The 20,526-nt window shown below is 42.9% G+C and overlaps 3 protein-coding genes across 4 annotated transcripts in view; 1 reads left to right on the top strand and 2 right to left on the bottom strand.

Annotated features, from left to right (window-relative positions):
• fam131aa (family with sequence similarity 131 member Aa) overlaps positions 1–8,471 on the top strand; it is a 22,705-nt gene extending 14,234 nt beyond the window's left edge. For both annotated transcript variants that reach the window (XM_010793999.1, XM_010793998.1), the window contains exons 2-5: positions 4,489–4,600; positions 4,676–4,852; positions 7,259–7,393; positions 7,539–8,471. In XM_010793999.1, the coding sequence (XP_010792301.1) occupies positions 4,510–4,600; positions 4,676–4,852; positions 7,259–7,393; positions 7,539–8,032 (897 nt within the window). In that variant the 5' untranslated portion in view covers positions 4,489–4,509 and the 3' untranslated portion in view covers positions 8,033–8,471. The remainder of the gene's footprint in view (positions 1–4,488; positions 4,601–4,675; positions 4,853–7,258; positions 7,394–7,538) is intronic.
• Positions 1–20,526, bottom strand: part of trmt61a (tRNA methyltransferase 61A) — a 735,410-nt gene that overhangs the window by 643,289 nt on the left and 71,595 nt on the right. The gene's annotated exons all lie outside the window — the stretch shown is intronic.
• Positions 8,526–20,526, bottom strand: part of clcn2a (chloride channel, voltage-sensitive 2a) — a 44,325-nt gene continuing 32,324 nt past the window's right edge. Inside the window, 8 exon segments of the mRNA XM_010794001.1 lie at positions 8,526–11,824; positions 12,576–12,662; positions 13,173–13,277; positions 13,375–13,413; positions 14,042–14,110; positions 15,414–15,460; positions 15,665–15,776; positions 16,135–16,379. Coding sequence (XP_010792303.1) covers positions 11,309–11,824; positions 12,576–12,662; positions 13,173–13,277; positions 13,375–13,413; positions 14,042–14,110; positions 15,414–15,460; positions 15,665–15,776; positions 16,135–16,379 — 1,220 coding nt within the window. The 3' untranslated portion in view covers positions 8,526–11,308.

Here is a 20,526-nt window from a genome sequence, read left to right as displayed (position 1 = left end):
GTTCCGCAATTCAGTGACAATACGCTCACTCTGGCCACATGGCGGGTATGTTATTGACAGCGGCCAAACAAAGCAGCTCGTAGGCAACAGTGGGCTAACAAGTAGTGTGGAATATGATGTTTGAAGTGCGGCGCGGTGGTGTGGTAGCCACAGATCTGATAGGGGTTCATGAGCTCTCTCAAGGCTTTCCGAAAGTAGTGTCAGGGAGGCATGAAGTAAAAAAAAAGAACTAAATTAGGTCGAGCGGAAGGTGTAAAAGAGAGTAGTGGTAAGGAGATTAAAGAACTATCAGTAGGTATGCTTGCACACGAGTGACTGACTCTAAATCGAATTGTATTCCCTGGGTTAGCCATCACATAACGCCAGTGTTAGTCCTTCCATCCCCATCTTGTCAATTATTTTTTAAGAGTTGGATAAGGATGATTTGGGGAGTAACAAACTAACGGCTACCCATTTTAAGATGAAGTTTTATTATTAACAAATCTTAGACTGACCCTGCTCATTATGGTGTGGGTACCTGGCTAGACAGCTGTCACTGTAGGATATTGAACGTTCTGTGGTGTTGTGGTGTGTGGGTGTGTGTGGTGTGGTGTGTGTGGTGGTGTGTGTTGGTGGTGTGTGTGTTGTGGTGGTGTGTGTTTTGTGTGTGGTGTGTGTGTGTGTGTGTGTGTGTGTGTGTGTGTTGTTGAGTGTGGTGTCGTGTGTGGACTAAGCTGGTCCACTGTAACATATTGAACTTTTCTATGTGGTGTGTCTCTGTGTGTTTGTGTGTGTTGTTGTGGCGTGTGTGGCTAACAGCTGTCCACTGTACAATTGAACTTTCTATGTGTGTTGTCCTGTGTGTGTGTGTGTGGTTGTGTGGTGTGTGTGGTGGTGTGTTGTGTGTGTGTGTGTGTGTTGGTGTGTGGTGTGTGTGTGTTGTTGTGTGTGTGTGTGTGTGTTGTGTGTGTGTGTGTGTGTGTGCGTGCGTGTTGATGCAACTCTGTGTACTCTGCTGTTGTTCCTGAGGCTCTCCGGAGAGACTCATGGAAGAAGCGACAGAAGCCATGCATAAGAAAGATAAAAAATAGAAAGAGGAAGTCGAGGACAAAGAGAGAGGAGGGGAATAGAACAAAAGTTAAAAAAGCAAGAGGCAGAGAGAGAGGGACCCAGTGAAGCTCAAACTCTGCAGCACAAACTTTCTACACTTTGAAACAGAGGCCATCAGGGAAAGGCAAAACAAAGAGGGTGATGAAGAAGAAAGAGGAAAAGAGGGAAATAAACTCATAGAAAGCGCTAACAGCTCCATTTCCTCTAGTCCCACGTATTCATTTAAATCGATTCCCTTTGAGAAGTGAGCGGCCATTTCTCATCTGCGAGACAGCTGCATCTAGCTATCGAAAACACACACACACACACACACACACACTGTTAAGGTTTTCATATTTACAGTAACATACACACCAAGAATACAAAACGAGAAGGATAATAAGTAAAGTGTTACCATGGGAATTTCACTGAGGGCAGGGTTACCGCGGGAACAGGATATCTGACAACATCCCAGTGATGTCATTATCGAAGTCGGCGCACACATATGGCCAATTAAAGACACACACATGCAAACTGCCTCTGTCGGCTCTATATTGAGACACGCACACGTTTATATATACAGGTGCGCACACACGCCAAATATTTTCTGTGCGGCGGGCTCTGTGGTTGAAGACGCTCTAGTTAAATGACAGTATGATTTAAGCCAAACAAAAACAAATGTCTCCACGCGGTAATTGGACAAACTCATGAGTGATATCATAAAATGTTATTCCTATCCACTCTCTCCGTCGCTCGCTCTCCTTTTCTCCCTTCTGCTCTGATTTGCTATTTGACACGAGCAGGAAGCTACAAACATCAGAGTGCTTGCCTGTGTGTGTGTGTGTGTGTGTGTGTGTGTGTGTGTGTGTGTGTGTGTGTGTGTGTGTGTGTGTGTGTGTGTGTGTGTGTGTGTGTGTGTTTGCGTAATTATACAGCCTGAGGGGAGACAACAACAGGGACGGATGAATAATGTCCTTTGATCACAATAACACCACACACACACTAACATTTGTATCTACTACATTAATGCTGGCAGTTACATCGGGTGTGTTTGGTTAGTTAGTATAAAACACTTTTTTCAGTCACAAGCTTCCATGACAGCTGCCATGGATTACATATAAGCGGCGAGAATATCTAATTGCATGCGGGGAGAGCAGCACTACACTGGGCTTCATGGGTGGAAAGGTGAAAACTGTTGAGCCTCTGACAGCACAGTGGAGATCTCTTTGTTCCCATACAACACATTGGCAATGTCACTGATGCTTCAAAGGGATTGTATTTTGGCCTCTTATTCTTGACATATCACAAAAGGTTTTTTAAATAAACTCCTCAGGTCAGGTTGGTTGGATTGGTCAAAAATAAATAATACACTTTTACAGAGGATGTGTTTGCTTCCCGTGGGTAATTAGAAGACATTGATTAAAACGTACTTCTATAACTTAAATGATATCACTTCCTATTTCAACCCTAAGCCTTTTAAACCTGACCCATAGTATGTAGTTCTGCTTTGACCATAATCCTTGGGGTATTTTATTTTTTCGAGATTTTAAATGAATCTACTTTATTTAGGATTCCCATTATATTTTCCTAGAAGGTGAAGCTGGAATTACATTAACAACCTAAAAGGACCTAAAACAAGCTAATCGGATGTACTTTTAAATTGGTTTAGTTGTTGATTGTCGTACACAAACTCCCTAAAGTACGGAACATATAACTAGTGGTGCACAAAGGCGGAATATAATGAGTAATCCCAACAACATTTATATCAAACTGAACTTTAGATGAGAATTTACCCAACGCTGGACTATTACAATGTACTACTTTAAGGGTGCGGCATATAATATAAGGCCAGCATTTCACTTAAAGGTCCCCTATCATACTGTTTCTCATCAANAAGCCGCAGCTCCCCGATGTAGTCCACTGGAGAAACAGGGTAAAAAATGTTTATTTAATGGAGAAAATCACAGCAAGACTACAGCTGAAAACTGAGAAATTTGAATTTCTCAGTTTTCAGCTGTAGTCTTGCTGTGATTTTCTCCATTAAATAAACATTTTTTACCCTGTTTCTCCAGTGGACTACATCGGGGAGCTGCGGCTTCAGCCACGAGACCGTTATCATTTTGAGAAAAAACAATCTTATACAACATAGATTTTTTTTTAAATCGTCTGATTCGTCTCTAATTTTGCTCTTTTCTTCTCCCAACCTTGTCGACTAGGTAAAATGATCAAAATTAAACATTCAGAGAGGAACATTTCAATTTGACAGTGACAGTTTTTTTGTATTTCGAGGAGACACAGACTGAAAAGGTATGGAGGGGAACTGCGGTGTGACCGTGTGTAGGTGGTGACAAACGAGGCTAATTGGCACATGACCTAAAAAATAAGCTGATTTAAGTGTGTCTTATTCTGTCAACATGTTCTAAGATGTCCACGGTGCTGAAAGTCTTGCGGTGTGTTTATCACTGTGGAGCATGTCAGACATGTGCTGAGCTCACAGGAGTGATTTGCAGCGTTGAACGTCACCCGGTCGTCACATCACTGCCCCCCCACTGTGGGCCTCTGACACACATTTGATTTTTGACTTCAACGTAAGCCATTAACTGCAGGAAGGAGCCTTTCCTATGGGGATGATCTGCTTAGGGATATCTGTCAAGTCATGCACATGATCAGTTTGTTCAGGCAACATGTTGTTGGACTCACCTTCCCTTCAAAATAAGACACATTCCCAGCAGCTTCTGCAGATTTAGCCGAGCAACCAGATCGACCTCCTGCAGCCATGTGTGTCTTTGTTCTCGGCCGAGTAGTTAGTAGGGTGGCAATATCACTTTTAATATGGATCAGCTGGCTGGAGCTGCTTAACGGAGCCGGTCAAACGCCATATGTCAGCCCAGTGGCTCGAAGAGTGTCCGCCTGCCTTCAACTCTCTCATCCACGACCATTGTAACAGGTTCCTTTCGGCTTACAGTGGCTTTAGCAGCTGTTGCAGTTAAATGTAGGGCATAGCTGTTTGCTCGTCTGCCTGGTGGTTTAAACCAGAAGACCCGAGCTGTGACTTTCAGTTGTGTGGTTGCTGCGTTTTGCACCAACGCTGCAGAATGAGGCTGAAACCCAGAAGTAGAGAAACAAGGGAGATACTGAGAGAAGAGGTAGGAAAAGTATCTTTTGTAAAGCTCTGTTTGGGATGGAGCACTTATTCTGGCATGAAGGCCCAAACGTGTTTGTTTGTGGTTCATATTTGAATTTTTGCTTTTCATTGACTTGCTTTTAGATTTTTTCTCACAGTGTAAATATTGGCCTGGTAAACATTTACTGTTATGTGGAAATCCTGGAATAACTGACTAGTGGTGGGTGTGACCCAACAAAGTTCATTTGCAGCTTGTCAAACAAGGAGTTTTGCTAAACGTCTAATCTGTTTTCCAGGTGAAATCTGAGGAGAGTGAAATGATTCCGAAGTCAGGAAAATCTCCAGCAGACTCGAGGAAAAGTGTCGGCATCCATGAGTTTGCAGCACTTGCCAGATCCTCCTTGAATGGTATTTACTTGATTTCAACCGTTTATACTTGATGAATGAATGTCTAGAACTAAAACATCTCCTCTCTGCGTTCAGGTATCTCTCAGGCAGTGAGGGACCATGTGACCAAGCCCACCTCCCTGGCTCAGGGCCGGGTCGCCCACCTCATCGAGTGGAAAGGTTGGCCCAAACCTGCGGAGCCGCCGCCAGCCGCTCACTTCAACTCCTACTGCCATCTGAGCGAGGGAGAGAAGGAGGCGCGCTTTGCTGCAGGTATTCATTCTGCCACCTTCAACCAAGGATAAGATTTGTATCCAGCTTTAGTGTTTAACTAGCTGTTTGCGTGGGCATGTCATTTACACTGGGGATGCTGGGGACCCACCACTTTTTAATAAGGCTGATTTTATCCCTATTACTTTTTTCAGTCAAATGTGCACAAAAAAACAACTATGCACCAAGAAATGTTAATTAACTTAAAAACTTTCACAGAGATTTATTTGCACAAGAAGAATTCATAAAAGGAAATGTCAATACAAAAACTCATTATTAAATTACAAAAAAGTAACTTTAAACATTTATTGAGATAGTTTCTTGATTTGCCCCCCCCCATTCCTGGTCATTAGCTGCTCTGACTTTAAACTAACCCCCATTACATTAACTAAAAGTGTATTTTAAAATCTTCTGACCCTTCATGTCCGCGCTACTTTTGAACACCCTTAGGGCACGTGCCCCCTCGTGCTTAGCTCGTTTTAGCTCCAGTATACTCTCCTGTCAGTCGGCTAATCCCCCGACCCTCCTGCCTGTCAGCGGTCCGCCCCGCCCACCACGCTGTCTCCGGGGTGATGTCTTGTATTGGCAGCAGATGGTGGCCTATTAGACTCTCTCCCAGAACACTTCACTGCCCACCGACGGTATGACCGCTCCTGCTGTTTCACTGTGACTCATCCTCTGTGGCGCCGGCGACATCAAGGGAGGGAGAGAGGGATAAAGAGAGAGGTAGTGACGGATGATTAAGTATTTTTTCTTCACACTTAGATCAAAGCTCCAAAATAAGCTTTTTAAAAAGCTTGTGATAAGAGCTGAAACGAATAGTCGTCGATAATTGGGTATAAAAAAAATCAACATAGAGTTTTTGATGATCAATAAGTCACCTTGCTCTTAAATAGATACCATCTTCTTAAATGTAATTATTTATACGTTATCCTATATGGCGAGCTCTACGTCACATTCTATATGCAAACGAAAAGACGTTTATAAATCGTTGAACCAATGTTTACACTGAAAAAGAATGAGTTAATGTGCTGTGATGATATCACATAGGATTGAAATATGGCTTTAAAATTGTTTCATGAAAATAAAATACACACATCCATTTTAGGGTCTTAACAAGGACTCAAACACTCTTTGCTCTTTCGACAACAGAGGCCAGGCTGGATTACATTTACTCTCATAAAGATACAGCCAGTTTTCCTCCGTTCACTCGGAGCTTAAGTGTTGTCCCTTTATCGGGCTAGAATCTCGTTAAACACACAATTAAATTCACAAAGCAGAAATGTAGAGGCAGTATAAGTGACAGACAGTCGACGTTGCCCTTATTAAATCAGCCCCTCTAAAGCCAAACCAGGCTACATGTGCAACATAGAGTTTTTGATGATCAATATCAATGATCACCTTGCTCTTAAATATAGATATCATCTTCTTAAATGTAATTATTTGAGGCTTTTTAAAGATCAAAAATATTATTATAAATTGAATATTTGGATCCATTTCTGTCTGCAGGTAAAACAAAATGTAACCTTGGGCTTTGGAAAATTGTGTAGTACAGTTTTTTTTAGACAAGGCTATTATCAACCAAATAATGGGCCCATTATAAAGCCCTAATGTTTACTTCACACGTGTCAAACTCAAGGCCCGGGGGCCAAATCAGGCCCTTGGTGGATTTAATTTCGGCCCACAGGATAATTGTTAATTACTATTAGATCTGGTCCGCCGGTATATTGCACGGCGGAGGAGGGTTTCCTCAGCTCAAAGCCTGACCCCAAACATTGATGATTATGCACCCAAGATGAGATGCCAAGTATTTGGCTTGAACTAGCATCACAGAGCAGCACACTGAGTTTCAATGGAAGTTTCCTTCTGCACTTTTTTTCTCACGACAACAGGGCATGTTTGTTTTTTCTTTTGAAGCTGTTGTTGGCCTGTGGAAAAATGCAATCATAAGAAATGACTCTGCAGATAGAGCCATACAAAATGAATGCAACTGATTATTTAATGTTTAATGTTGTTTTTATAGGCAATAATTGCAGCTTTGTTAGTTCCAGGTTGAATATGTGCAATAAGTTCATTTCAATAAGTTCAAACTGTGTATTTGAGTTTGACCCCCCTGGTTTACTTAGTCTGACAGGGTAGCAGTTTCACTCTTTACTTTCCTTATATAGACATGGCTGTACTGTCAGAAAAAATCTGATTTTTCTTTCTCCACTCTATTGAATACATTCATCTTTTAAACAAGTCACAACAAATCTGAGGGTGTCACAGGATTCAAAAGACAAACCGTTTTTTTCTTTCCTTTCTAAAAATTCAAATAAAACCAAGGAAAGAAAATAACCCTATTAAAAGATGCAACATTTCCTTATTTCAAGGTTGTCATAAATGTATTGGACCTGTTTTCTCTGCTAGGAGTGGCGGAGCAGTTTGCCATCGCAGAGGCTAAGCTGCGTGCCTGGGCGTCTATAGATGACGATGAGGAAGACTCCAATGATGAAGACTCCCACACCAACGGACAGAGTAAAACCTCCTCCAACGAGAGCTCAGGTATCCACAGTCTCCTCCATCTTGTTCATTTCATCATCTCCATCTTCATTTCTGCATCATCTAACAAATCGCCTTCATCTTCCCATCCCCCTCTCCCCCTCTCCCACCCATCTCCAGGTGTTCTGACTCTTTGCTCCTCCCTCAGACGGCGCCGCGTACCGTCCAATCAGCGCTGCGCCGAGCCAGCCTGAGGGCGAGGGTGTTGAGGCTCCGCCCCCTGACTGCCCCCTGTGCTCCAGCACTGCGTCCCACACTGACCCTCAATCCTCCCAGACCAACTCTCCCACTCTACCCGGCGACTGCCTGAGCCCCTTCCTGGATGAGGAGGAGGAGAGGGTGGAGGGTCAGGAGGAGCCCACTGTTTCCCAGGAGCAATGCAACGAGGTCTGCATCCACAACAAGCCTGAGTGGAGACCCCGGGCCCGGAGCAGCAGGTTCGACTCCTGCTACTCCACCTCTCACTCCGAGTCTCCTGGAGAGGAGGACGAGGAGGACGAGGAGGAGGAAGGCAGCGTGTTTCACGAGTTTCGAGCGTGGCAATCCAGCAGGAGAAGCTTCTTCTCCGACCGCGCCTCATCCGGAGTGGCGTCCTTCGACGAAGAGGAGGAAAGGGAGGAAGTGGAGGAGAAGAAAGAGTAACTGATGTGATGTGTTGTCCATCTTTATGTCTCTTTGAGTCTGTGTTGATTCTGGATATGATGAGAAAATCGATTCTGCTTTCACTGTAAACCTCTCTCATCCTCCTCTTCCCCTCCTCCTCTGATCATCTCCTCTCCACTCGCTGCCTTCTGTCTCTCATCCTCAAAGCCTTTCATGTTCTGGTCTCGCTCCGCCGTTTATCGCTGCCGTGAAACAGTATATATATTTATTGGAGAGTTCAACCAGAATGTAAAGCTGTTGTTCAATCTGAGTTTTGTACATCTGTTTGTGGAGAGTCATGTGTTGCATTGGTTTTCTATGGATATTTTGTAGTGTTGTTTTCTCTGGGTCCTGCTGTGTCATGTGGGGTCGGGCTATGTTTGATACTGAATGTCTGAATGTCATGAATATATAAATAAATGATTTTTCTAAAAAGGAAGATTGTCTTTTTTTCCTTCACTAAACTGAAAGTACAACAAATGAAAACAACTTCTGAAGGTGTTTTGTTTTTTATTTAGTCATTCACTCATGTACAAAAACAATTTCATGTCCTCTGAAAAATAACAATGGCTGTTGGATTTCAAATGCATAACTCTATGTACAATATCATGTACGTAGATCTCATCCATGTATTTCCATATGTACAGAGCATATACAGGCCAGTGTGCCATATAAAGGGAGATACTAGACTTATTGCTTAACTATATACGCTGCAAATTTGCTTATACACTCTCTACATTTAACTCCTTATACGTTATCCTATATGGCGAGCTCTACGTCACATTCTATATGCAAACGAAAAGTTAAGACGTTTATAAATCGTTGAACCAATGTTTACACTGAAAAACAATGAGTTAATGTGCTGCGATGATATCACATAGGATTGAAATATGGCTTTAAATTGTTGCATGAAAATAAAATACATGCCTCCATTTTAGGGTCTTAACAAGGACTCAAACACTCTTTGCCCTTTCGACAACAGAGGCCAGGCTGGATTACATTTACTCTCATAAAGATACAGCCAGTTTTCCTCCGTTCACTCTGAGCTTAAGTGTTGTCCCTTTATCGGGCTAGAATCTCGTTAAACACACAATTAAATTCACAAAGCAGAAATTTAGAGGCAGTATAAGTGACAGACAGTCGACGTTGCCCTTATTAAATCAGCCCCTCTAAAGCTAAACCAGGCTACATGTGAAGTAAACTATACTCATGCTAAATACAATGTGCTTCACCGCTTTGGAGGCCTGTTACTAAGCTTGGCGGACCTTTGGAAGCAGTGGCGGTTCTAGACCAATTTTACTGGGGGGGCCAAGCTGGGGCCAGTTATCTCATGAGAGGGGCACAATAACAAGCGGGTTAAAAAGACAAAGACAGTATAAAGTAATTGTGTAAAATAAACATACAATACAGTAATTGATATTTTTTTTTGTAAGATTATTTGTTTTAGTAAATGTAGGTTACAGTCCTTTGTTTCAGTAGTTTTTTTCATTCAGAGCTTTTGTTTTAGTAACATTAAGTGACCATTTAATTAAAAAACATAAACAGTATTTGCTTTTATATAAGGTAATGAACAGTTTAATCTCCACTACATCCGGGACTCTGATTGGACTTAGTTCCAATCAATCGTAATATTGTAACCAGGGGCCACAGGGGTTCCCTGGTCAGTGTTACGGGGGCACTAGCCCCTGTTTCCCCCCCCTAGAACCGCCCCTGTTTGGAAGTTGCCTTTGAATGGTAGATCTCTGCTGATTCGGGGATATCGAGGTGACATGGAAACCATTATTTGTTAGTAAATTATGTGTGGTAATTAAACAATGGAGTTCTGACAAACTAATGATGACACTGTTGCTATTAAACCCTCTTTAACTGCACTATTACTGTATATTTATTGCATATCATCAAACACCTTTATTTATAAATATTATCAGCCACTTTCTAGTTTATTGGTCCACTGATAGTGAATAGGTAGTAGTTTCAATTCATACCATCGTGTGCTCATTTGTTCTTCTGTGCTTTGTCTATTATTGTTCCCCCTCCATTATTTGTGCGTGACTTTTATTCTCTAAGTAATGTAGTTGAAGACATGATAACAGGATTTTATTTTTGGCATGAAGACTCAAAATATGTTAAAGAGTCCAAGATCTGAGCATGGAAAGGAAATTGTCAAAATGTCTCACACACACACAAAACATACAGCTTGCAATATTCTAAATGTTTCACATGGTCAATAAACCCCATGAAAAGATAAAACTAGTGTATTTGGAGACCACCATAAAACAGAGCTAAAATGAATGCCCAACGAATGCACTAGTTACGTTTGAGTAATATAGCCTACAGTACCCAGCTTGCTGAAGTGTTTAAATGAATGTCACGTAAAAAGCGACATCATTAGATGAGCATAAGCTTTTGATTATTGTCCCCTTAAAAGGTCGTTCTTGATCTCGTTTAACTCAATTTGAAAATACACAATTTAACATCGGTAAGTGCTCAGTTAAAAAAAAAGGGAGATTTTAACATCTATTATTCCATGACGACTTAGCAAACTCCTTCTGTTGAGGAACATCAGGTGATAGGTTCAAAATCTCAAGGCAACTTAAAACTGATATTTGTTCCTCCACTGATTGAGTATTGCACTCCTTGAACATTGTCAGTCACGAGGGACAGTCTAAATAAAGGTTCAACATTAATGCAGCAGATTGTTTTCTATCCAATTAATTATTCTTCCTTGTCAAAACCTGGTGCTTAAATTACCCACGTATTCTAGCAGAGGCTAATGCAGCTGCAAGCAAAGAAGAGGAGCTATAGTGGTCTGGTCATATCACTTCTCTGTATCTCACTTATCAATTGAACCGTAGTTCATGAAGGGTTTCTGAAGCCACAGAAGGTTTTATATAGTTTTTCTTTATATAAACAGTAGTACTCTGACACTGATCTCCAGTATTGGCCCCTCAGCTACGTGACCCACCGACATGCGCAAATGTTCTACTGGAGCTTTTTCATCACTTTTCGCAGCTTGAATTGGTTTTGATGTTTTCATGGGATTTCATTGAGTTATAAAAATATAGAATACAACCAGCTTTATCCTTTAAAACAGGCATTTGCACAGTTTGACAGAAACACATGATGATAATGATGTCACATGTACTCATTCTCACTCACTCGCTCACACAACAAGGTTAGAAACAGGGTATCTAGGCTGGACTGGGAGGTGAGAGCGACCTCTACGAATGTAAGAAACATAGATATTCATGATGCGGCAGCGAGGATCCCCTCGGGTCATTCTGATTGGGCCTTAGTGTGGGCGGGGCAAACCTCTCCCTCAGGTTCTGATTGGTCCTTGTTCAGAGACGGGCTTCCCTGATCCTGCTCCGTGTGGTCCGGCTCAGGAGTGTGTGTGGGGAGGTCATAGTCACAGGCCAGCTCCGACTCCTCAGTGTGGGAGGGGCTGCAGTCAAAAGTGAACTCTGATTGGTCCTCGGTGAACGAGGGGCTCTCCTGCAGCACCAGCTCTGATGACTGGCTCGAGGCGTCTCCGGGGCTCGCCTCAAACTGCAGGTTCGTTTGGTCCGAGAGGTTGACGGGGATCTCTTTGTACGCAAGGTCTGGCTGGTTCTGCACATTTGGACGGTTGGGTTCCCGTGGCAACGAGAGCCCCCTGTGGCGGAGGCACAGCTTGTGTAGTTCTGTTACCTCGGATACATTCGAGCTGTTCCCACTGTCACGGAAACTGGCCAGAGGGGGGCGCACCTTCACTCCGGTCACCGTCACCGAGCCCTCGATGGCCTTACGCAGCTGGAGATACAGAGTGACAGAAAAAGGCAGTGAATCAATTGTATAAAAAAAGAAAAAGGAATGGGGAGAGACAAGGCGATAATAAAACAGGGAAAATTCTCCATTAACTGAAGCCAATCGATGCCACATTTTACAAAAGGAAAACTTAAAAACACACAACTCATGCAATGTAATCAAAGTCTGAATTATCCAGTCGTGTGTGCAATCCACATACATCTTCCATAAAACCTAACCCAAAAAAAAGATTCTCTCTCTTTTTGTCCTGATCCATTTATATGAAAACCTGTCTGAAAAATGAGCTGATCAGATCTTGGCCACTTTGTGATGTCATAATGTTTTTTGGGGTTGTGGAACCATTAGCCAATAACCAACCAAGGTAACCCCGCCCTCACCTTATCACCTGAATCTCCTCCTAGAGCACCATTACGTTATTTTTAACCAAATATTTGGCAGAGGGGCGTGGCAGCTCATTTGCATTTAAATCTAAAGGCACAGAATCAGCACTTTTGAAACAGGGCTGAAACAGAGGGGATTATGGGATGCTGGCTGCAATGATCTGTTGGGTATTTCGAGCCAAACACTTCAGAGACATGTTTTGAATATATCTGAGACCTATAATACATTGTTGAAAATGAGCATAATAGGGGACCTTTAAATAAAAGATCATCATTTTAAGTATATTTTTAACAATCATATCAAAAAGAAATGTTTCAATCAGAAGCCTGAACAATTAAAGTAAAGACATGCAAACCTCTTTGAGAGAGACGACTCCAACCAGACGTCCCATGCTGGTCACGTAGGCGTGGTCCAGGCCCAGCAGAGAGAAGATAGTGTGGGTCTGTGGAGGGGCAGAGATTAATGACTTTTACTTGATTCAGAGAATAATCTACTTCTACACTACTTCTTCCACCACTGCAAAGCGCTCAAGAACAAATGAGTGATGAGTGAGTGTCCCTCCAGATGGTCATTTGGCTGATATTGTGCAGAATGATCCCAACATTAGTCAATGCATTAAAACACCATTAAGAATTACTTTATAATTAAAGGGTCATTAAGTACATTCAAAGCACCTTTCAAATAATTCAACTGGGGTTCATGGGCCTCATAACACCTGCAGTTAGTGCCAGGTCCTTTAAGCTGTAACACCAGGATAGCCCATCAGTCTGGTGATTAAGCCCACAATGAACTACATTTGTGTAGTACTTTAACACAGTGTGTAGTAATTAAACACATGTCCACTAAAAGTGGTAAAAAATACACATGGTTGGCACATTTCCAGGCCGTTTATTGTTTAATATTCATATCATAAGTTGAAGTCAATGTCATGTAGGTCTTTTTTATAGTGTACCTTGTGCAGAGATGTTTGCTCTACCAGCTGGAAGGGAGCGGGATCAATCTTGCAGTTCTTGAAATCCACCGGCTTGTCGAGCTGCTGCTCCTCCCACTCAGCTATCTGCAGGGAGAACGATAATGAAACAATTACACTTCTAAACTTTTTTTATTCTAAAACACAATTTAACAGTATTGTATTCTGTAAATGCAGCTCTCACGTCTGATGGAGTCATGCCATCTTCCGTATCAGTGGAGTCCTAAAAGACAGTCCAAAAATTGACAAGTAAGATGTACATTTACCCTGTTTGACACACACACAAAAGGGTTTGTATACACAAAGTTACACCATTAAGTACACTACAAAGTGTACCAACACAAACACATTTATATTTGAGTGTTGTATTTCTTGTAATAATGGACCAAGATTCTCTTTAAATAAAGATGATGATGATGATGATGATGATTATGTGTGGGGGAAATCTGAGGGGGGGGATCTGTTTGTGGCTGTGTGTGAAATACAGAGCTGTATGCTAATTAGTCACTTATAGAGTTTCAGAGGTTTACGCTGAGATTTGATTTATGGGTCAAACTGTTAACACATTTCTCAGAAAATTAATTACACCTTCAGCGTTAAATTAAACACAAACAAACAATGACACAGAAGGCATATTAACAGCAGTTACAAAGAAAGCTGATGAGACACCTGTTTTACACTGATGTTGAAAAGACTATGAAACCTTTACAGCCCCATCTCTCTACTTCTCTGCAAAGCCACTCTGACGCTTTGTATGTTGCACCACAAATATTTTGGCCCAGCACTCACTACGTGCGTGTCGCAAGGCAACGGTTACTAAGCAACAGTCTCTAGGCGGTAGACAATCTTACCGCCATGGAGATCCGCACTCGTTTGGGCTTGGGTTGTCTTTGTTCAGGAGGAGCCGGCCCAGCCGGGCTCTTCAGACCGAGGAGAAGACATGAACACAACATTAACAGAGCTTCACAGTTTCCCCCTTTATGCTGCTGCAACATTGGTTCCCCGTCTGACTTCTACCAGGAGAAGTCACATGACGTGGGCACAATGTTGCTGAAAGGGTATAATTATTACAGTACAGAAGAAGACAAGGGCAGACAATCTGTAATGAAACCCAATGTTAATACAACATGGGTTATACAATGCCAGAAAAAAGGGGTCTGAACACCACACATTTTTGTTTGGGACTTTAAGTCGTTGTGATTGTCTCTGTTGTCTCCATAAGGAGCTATTATGTTGAAACAAAAATGGCATTGCACATTTTCACATACAGTTAAATCAGCTTTTGGTTTTCTGATGAAATGCCTCGACAACTGTTGTAGATTTATGTCTTCCTCAGGATAAACTGTAACAGCTTTGATGATCCTTTAACATCCCTCAATATCCATCAACAGGCTCACATTTGTATTTGTCCAATAATGTGGTTTGACGAATAAAACCTGAAAAACTATTGACATTCCAATTAGTAACACTTATTATGTTCATTGCTTGTTAGGGAATGAGATGAACATGCTAAACATCAGTATATTAACATTAGCATGTTGATGTTAGCATTCATCTCAAATAACCACTGTAGTCTCTCAGTGTTCTTCATTACATTTAGCCGTGTTAAGACTTCATTAAGTCAGAGGGTGTTGCACTGATTTATTCTTCCTTACAAATCTATGTCGCTTAAGTTGGCATTGATGAATGACTCAATATTTTTACTGGTCAGGAAAAATGTGCGGGCAAAGGCTTGGGAACCACATGCTGCATAACATCGAGTTATACATGTTGAACACCAAGACTGAATGTTTGAATGGCTGCTTTCTTAAATCCAATTATGTTAAATCAGTTGTAACATATTGAGTACCGGTATCTCCGCTATAAATCTTTGTAATTGAACAATGATTGACCCACCAGAGCATCAATATTGTTTAAGGGTTGAAAATACATAAAACATATTTCATACCCTTCATTTGACCAAGAACTGTGAACATGCTGGATGTTCAAAATGACAGGCAGTGACGGTGTTATGCAATGCCTTATACAGTAAGTTATACAACTAAACTGCACTGATGATAGCACACAGGAAAACCCTGCTGCCAGTGGGTGGATCCTGCCCGTCAGCAGGAAGAGGAGGAGGGCGGCATATGGTGGACTCAGAGAGAGCCCACACCCACGTGTAAGATACGCATCACATTCATACTTGCACCTACACATATCGTATCCCGCTCTTTAACTCACCTCCATTAGCTCCTTATCGTGGTCAGCACAGGTCAAGGTCTGAGAACCTTGAGAGAAAATATTTTTTTTTTTTTAAAGCTTATTTGATGTTCCTGGAATCAAAAGTCACTGTTACTCTGTATGTCTTAATGTGTGTGTGTGTGTGTGTGTGTGTGTGTGTGTGTGTGTGTGTGTGTGTGTGTGTGTGTGTGTGTGTGTGTGTGTGTGTGTGTGTGTATCTTTGTATGTGTACACCGATGTTAAGTACATACTATTTGGCGTCTCTGTGTCGCCGATGGCGGACACAGTTTTCAAGGCAGATTTCAGAGGAAGCTGAGCGTTGGAAACCGCCGGGCTGAAGGAGGCAGACTCCTCTGTGGAGATCTATGTGAACACAATATTAACAGACGAAGCCAGACACAGGCGCACATGCAGACACACACAGGCAAACACATAAGGCAACAAAAAACAAAACAAAGAGAGACACGAGCACATGCAGATAAACAAACAGGACAGGTAATGGCACAGACGACAGAGACACAGAAGAGAAGTGTTAATGTCACCGTGGAAATAAAGCATTTTAAACAGTTAACAGTAATCACTTACCACAACAGGTCCATCTGTGCCTTTACCTACTGCTACATGCTTCACACATGCTGTGGTTGATCCACTCTATGTCTACTGCTAATAACCCAAGCCCTTTTCCCCCAGCCCTGCCCTGGCGCCCCCGGACGCCTCACACCTGTTGGGTGCTCACCAGGAAGCGGACCGCTTGGCGCGCGCTGGTGGTGGAGGCGGCGTTGATGTGGGAGTGGGAGCAGGGGGAGCTGGGCGTGCTGTCGGTGGTGAGGCTGGACAGGTGATCCTGGGTGCCGTTGTCCTGGGCCAGCTGGCGGAGGTACTCCAGCCTCTGCTGGCGGCCCAGCTGAACAGAGAGCAGCGACTGGAGCTGCAGACGCTCGATGGAGCCCAGCAGGATCATGGACTCTGAAAGAGAAGGAGCAGACAAACGTTGACAGAAAACATGTGAGGAAATGAGATAGAATTGGCTATGCAGAGGTAAAAGTGGAACATAGAATAATTGCTTTGAAGGGGTTGTGTCAGCATACGTTACAACCAAAGTCAGTGTTAGTCTTAATATTTTACTGAAACTAATACAACAGTCCTGCAATAAATCATACTTTATGAAGTTTCTTTCTATAATCTGCCCTTTTATGTTTCGTTTTAATGTCTTTCGTTTTTGTATTACCTGTCCCTTTTTAACCCTGCTCACCTAATCCTACTTCCCCAAGTAGTCAAAGTTTATAGCAACCCTGTTCCTCTGTGATGGCTGAAAGTAGCTTTGTTTGTCTGTAAGCTGCCTGCTGTTCCTGCTTTTTAAGTATCTTCATTAAATCTTCAGTCTCTGAGTCTGCATGAGGATCCTTTCTGCTTGCCTGCTCTCTAAACGGTCATAAATATAACTTAAGCTTATAAGCATCATATTTTAAATGAGATGTTGATTCAGCTTTATTTAGTGGGAATGCTGTTAACCACCTTTGCTTTCTCACTGTCTCGATCCCCACCAACTCATAACGCTGGCAATGTCCGTGATCTCATATTCTCAAGGAACTGCACTACTTCTAACCTCTCTGTAAACCCGCTTCACACATCCGATCACTTCTTCATTTCATTCTCTCTACCCCGTTCCAAACATAACAAACTAATCTCTTCTCATCCTGCACCTGTCCGCCGTAACCTCCGTTCCCTCTCCCCCTCTACCTTTGCCTCATCGGTGCTCTCAGCCCTCCCTTCCTCTGACTCGTTCCAACTCCTGCCTCCAAACTCTGCTGCAGAAACTCTCCTCTCTACTCTCTCATCCTCTCTGGACTCTCTCTGTCCTCTCACATCTCGGCCGGCTCGTCAATCCCCTCCTGCTCCCTGGCTAAATGACGCACTGCGTGCTAATAGAACCATCCTTCGGGCAGCAGAGCGGAAACGGTGGAAATCCAAACACCATGACGACCTCCTAACCTATCAGGCTCTCCTCTCCTCTTTCTCTGCTTCGATCTCTCAGGCAAAAAGCACTTTCTTTCAAGATAAGATCCAATCTTCCTATTCCAAATCCCAAAAAATGTTTTTCAATCTTTTCCACCCTTTTGGACCCCCCACCCAGAAGCCCCTTCCCCCTCCTCCCTTCTGTCAAGCAGCCGACTTTTGTTAACTACTTTGAAAAAAAGGTGATGATATTCGCTCTTCTTTCTTCTGACTCACCTTTACTCACCGCTGGGTCACCCAGACCCTCCCTTTCACCCACACACTGAACCTCCTTCTCCCCTCTCTCTCCAAGTGAGGTTCTTTACCCTCATTACCTCTGCCCATCCTACCACCTGTCCTCTGGACCCTATCCCCTCATAACCTCCTTCCCGAACTATCGCTCCTGATGTATTCTACCATTTCTACCCATTTCATCAACCACTTTCGTCTAACTTCTGGTCACTTTGCCAAACAGTCTCAAAGGAAGGCAAGAGTTAAAATCCCTCTCCTAAAGAAACCCACTCTCAACCCATCTGATTCTATAAACTACAGGCCTGTCTCTCTCCTCCCGTTCCTCTCTAAAACACTTGAAGGCGCGTGTCTTTAAGCAACTCTCCTGTTTATCTCCATCAGAACAACCCTTCTGGATCCGCCACCAGTCTTGGTTTCAAGGGCAGGTCATTCAACAGAAAATGCTCTCCTTGCTGTTCTCTGAGGAACTGCACACTGCTAAAGCAGCATCCCTCTCCTCTGTCATCTTCCTTTCTGGACCTGTCTGCTGCATTCGACACGGGGTGAACCATCAGATTCCTCCTTCGCACTCTCCAAGGTAACTTTTGAGTTTCAGGCACTGCACCTTTCCCTCCTCACCTCATACACTCAAAGACCGCACCTACAGGGTAACTTGGAGAGGGTCCGAGTACGACCCTAGTCAATTAACTCAGGGTCCCTCAGGCGCTCTGTTCCGGTCCGCCGTCCTCTTCTCCTTGTACACCAAACTCGCCGGATCTGTCATTAGCCGCCATGGTTTTTCATATCATACGAATAACACGCTACGCTTGACACCACCCAATTAATTCTTGTCCTTTCCCCGCTCAGAGACCCAGGTCGTCTCACCGCATCTCTGCTTGTCTATCTGACATCTCTCAGTGGATGTCTGCTCATCACCTAAAGGCTCAACCTTGACAAGACTGAAACTACTTTTCCTCGGGAAAGATGTCCCCTCTTGAGCTAAAATCAACATCGGCCCCTCTTTGTTTCCTGACTAGACTGCAAGAATCTGGGTGTGACCCTAGGATAACAAACTGCCTTCACTGCAAACATGCTGCTACAGACCCGCTGCTGCAGACTACACGCTTTACAACATCAGGAGGATACGTCCCCAGCTGACCCAGAAAGCGACGCAGGTTCTGGTCCAGGGCTCTGCGTTATCTCTACGCCTAGGACTACTGCAACTCCTCCTGGCTGGTCTACCTGCACTGTGCTCAGCCGACCTCTGCAGCTCATCCAGAATGCAGCGGCTCGGTCTGGTCTTCAACCTTCCAAAATGTTCCCACACCAAGCCGCTCCTCCGCTCCCTTCCCCAAAAAAAAAAAAACTGGCTTTGGTAACTGCTAGGAATCCACTTCAAGACCACTGGTACTTGCGTACCATGCTGCGATATGGGTTCTGGCCCTTCCTACCATCCAGGACATGGTTAAACCGCTACAACCCCAGCATGTGCACTCCGCTCTGATCAAGCCAAACGCTCGCTGCACCCGCACTGCGAGGGGACCCAATTACCCATCAGCCAAAAACCACGTGGGTTTGCTATCCTGGCTTCCAAAATGGTTGGAATGAGCTCCCATTGAAATCAGGACAGGCAGATAGCTTCACATCTTCTGGCGCAGACTGAAACTCAACTCTTCGATCCACTCTCGAGCGATAGGAATTTACTAATCAAAGCACTTATATACTAATAAAGGACTAGCTATCTAAAGCCAGTTGAGTAGCACTTGAAATGTTTGGCTCTATGAAACCTGATGTACTTTACATGATTCTGTTTTCTTCAAGGTTGTATCTTTCCTGCGAATGTACCTTATTGTTAAGTCGCTTTGGATAAAAGCGTCGAGCTAAATGCAATGTAACGTAATGTAATGCTGTTAACAGCATTTCCAAACTAACTGTTCTTCTTACGGACACACATTTTTATTATTCCGCCGGGTTATTTTGGCCCTCTCTCCTCCCGCATTGAACATTGCAGAAACTCCGTTCAACATCAAAAACGTTCAGCATCGGTGCGGAATCGATGGCTATTACTTTTATCATCATAACTTTTCATATTCCCAAGATACATCCCATAATACATCACATTTTTAACCATTGAAGTCAATGGAGAAATTCTTCAACTTCACAAATCTTCATGCGACTTCAACTGCTAACTGTTCATTCATACTTTCACTCAGAACCTTCATTCCAACTTTAAAATGTTACACATCTTTCTGACATTATTCGTGTAAAACAACTCTTTAAATCTGATCTTACTTTTAGAGATATTAAAACATGTTCAACCTTTTTTAGAGGTTTTCTTCACATTTAACATTAAACTAGAGTGCGTGATGTCACAGCTAGAGGGTAAGAAATCTTGAAATTGTGCCTTGATATTTTTTTTAAAACGGCCATAATTCCCAAACCCACATTCTTGAGACATAATTTTTCATGTAAACGTAGGAAAAAACATCTCGTAGCTTGGAAAAAGACAAATAATGTAAGGCAAAAAAAATAAACAAAGTGCCTCTTGAGGCATGAAGTGACAAAACTTTCAACATGTCTCCATTAAAGTCCCATTTAATTTCAGCAGTATTTCTCACAGGCAGCAGCCGCAACCTTTAGTCCAAACTGCCAATAAGGCCACATTATGTAACCCCGAAAGTACACAAAATGTACCACTTAAGATACTCAAACTTCCTGACATGCTTCACGTTTTGAAATTTCACAGATTATCTGTTATCGTTCTTCATAAAACATTCAATGTAAGAGTTCATCTCTCATTCAGAAAAATGAAGCCTTTGAAGTCTTAGGCACCTCGTTAGCTCAACTATAAACACCTGGTGCCAATGGAACACGAGATGTCATCACT

The sequence above is a fragment of the Notothenia coriiceps genome, unplaced genomic scaffold, assembly GCF_000735185.1.
Source record: "Notothenia coriiceps isolate Sejong01 unplaced genomic scaffold, NC01 NC01_scaffold00037244, whole genome shotgun sequence".
Classification (NCBI taxonomy): domain Eukaryota; kingdom Metazoa; phylum Chordata; class Actinopteri; order Perciformes; family Nototheniidae; genus Notothenia; species Notothenia coriiceps.
The sequence above is the reverse complement of the archived record's forward strand: the minus strand, read 5'-3'. Positions and strand labels throughout refer to the sequence as shown.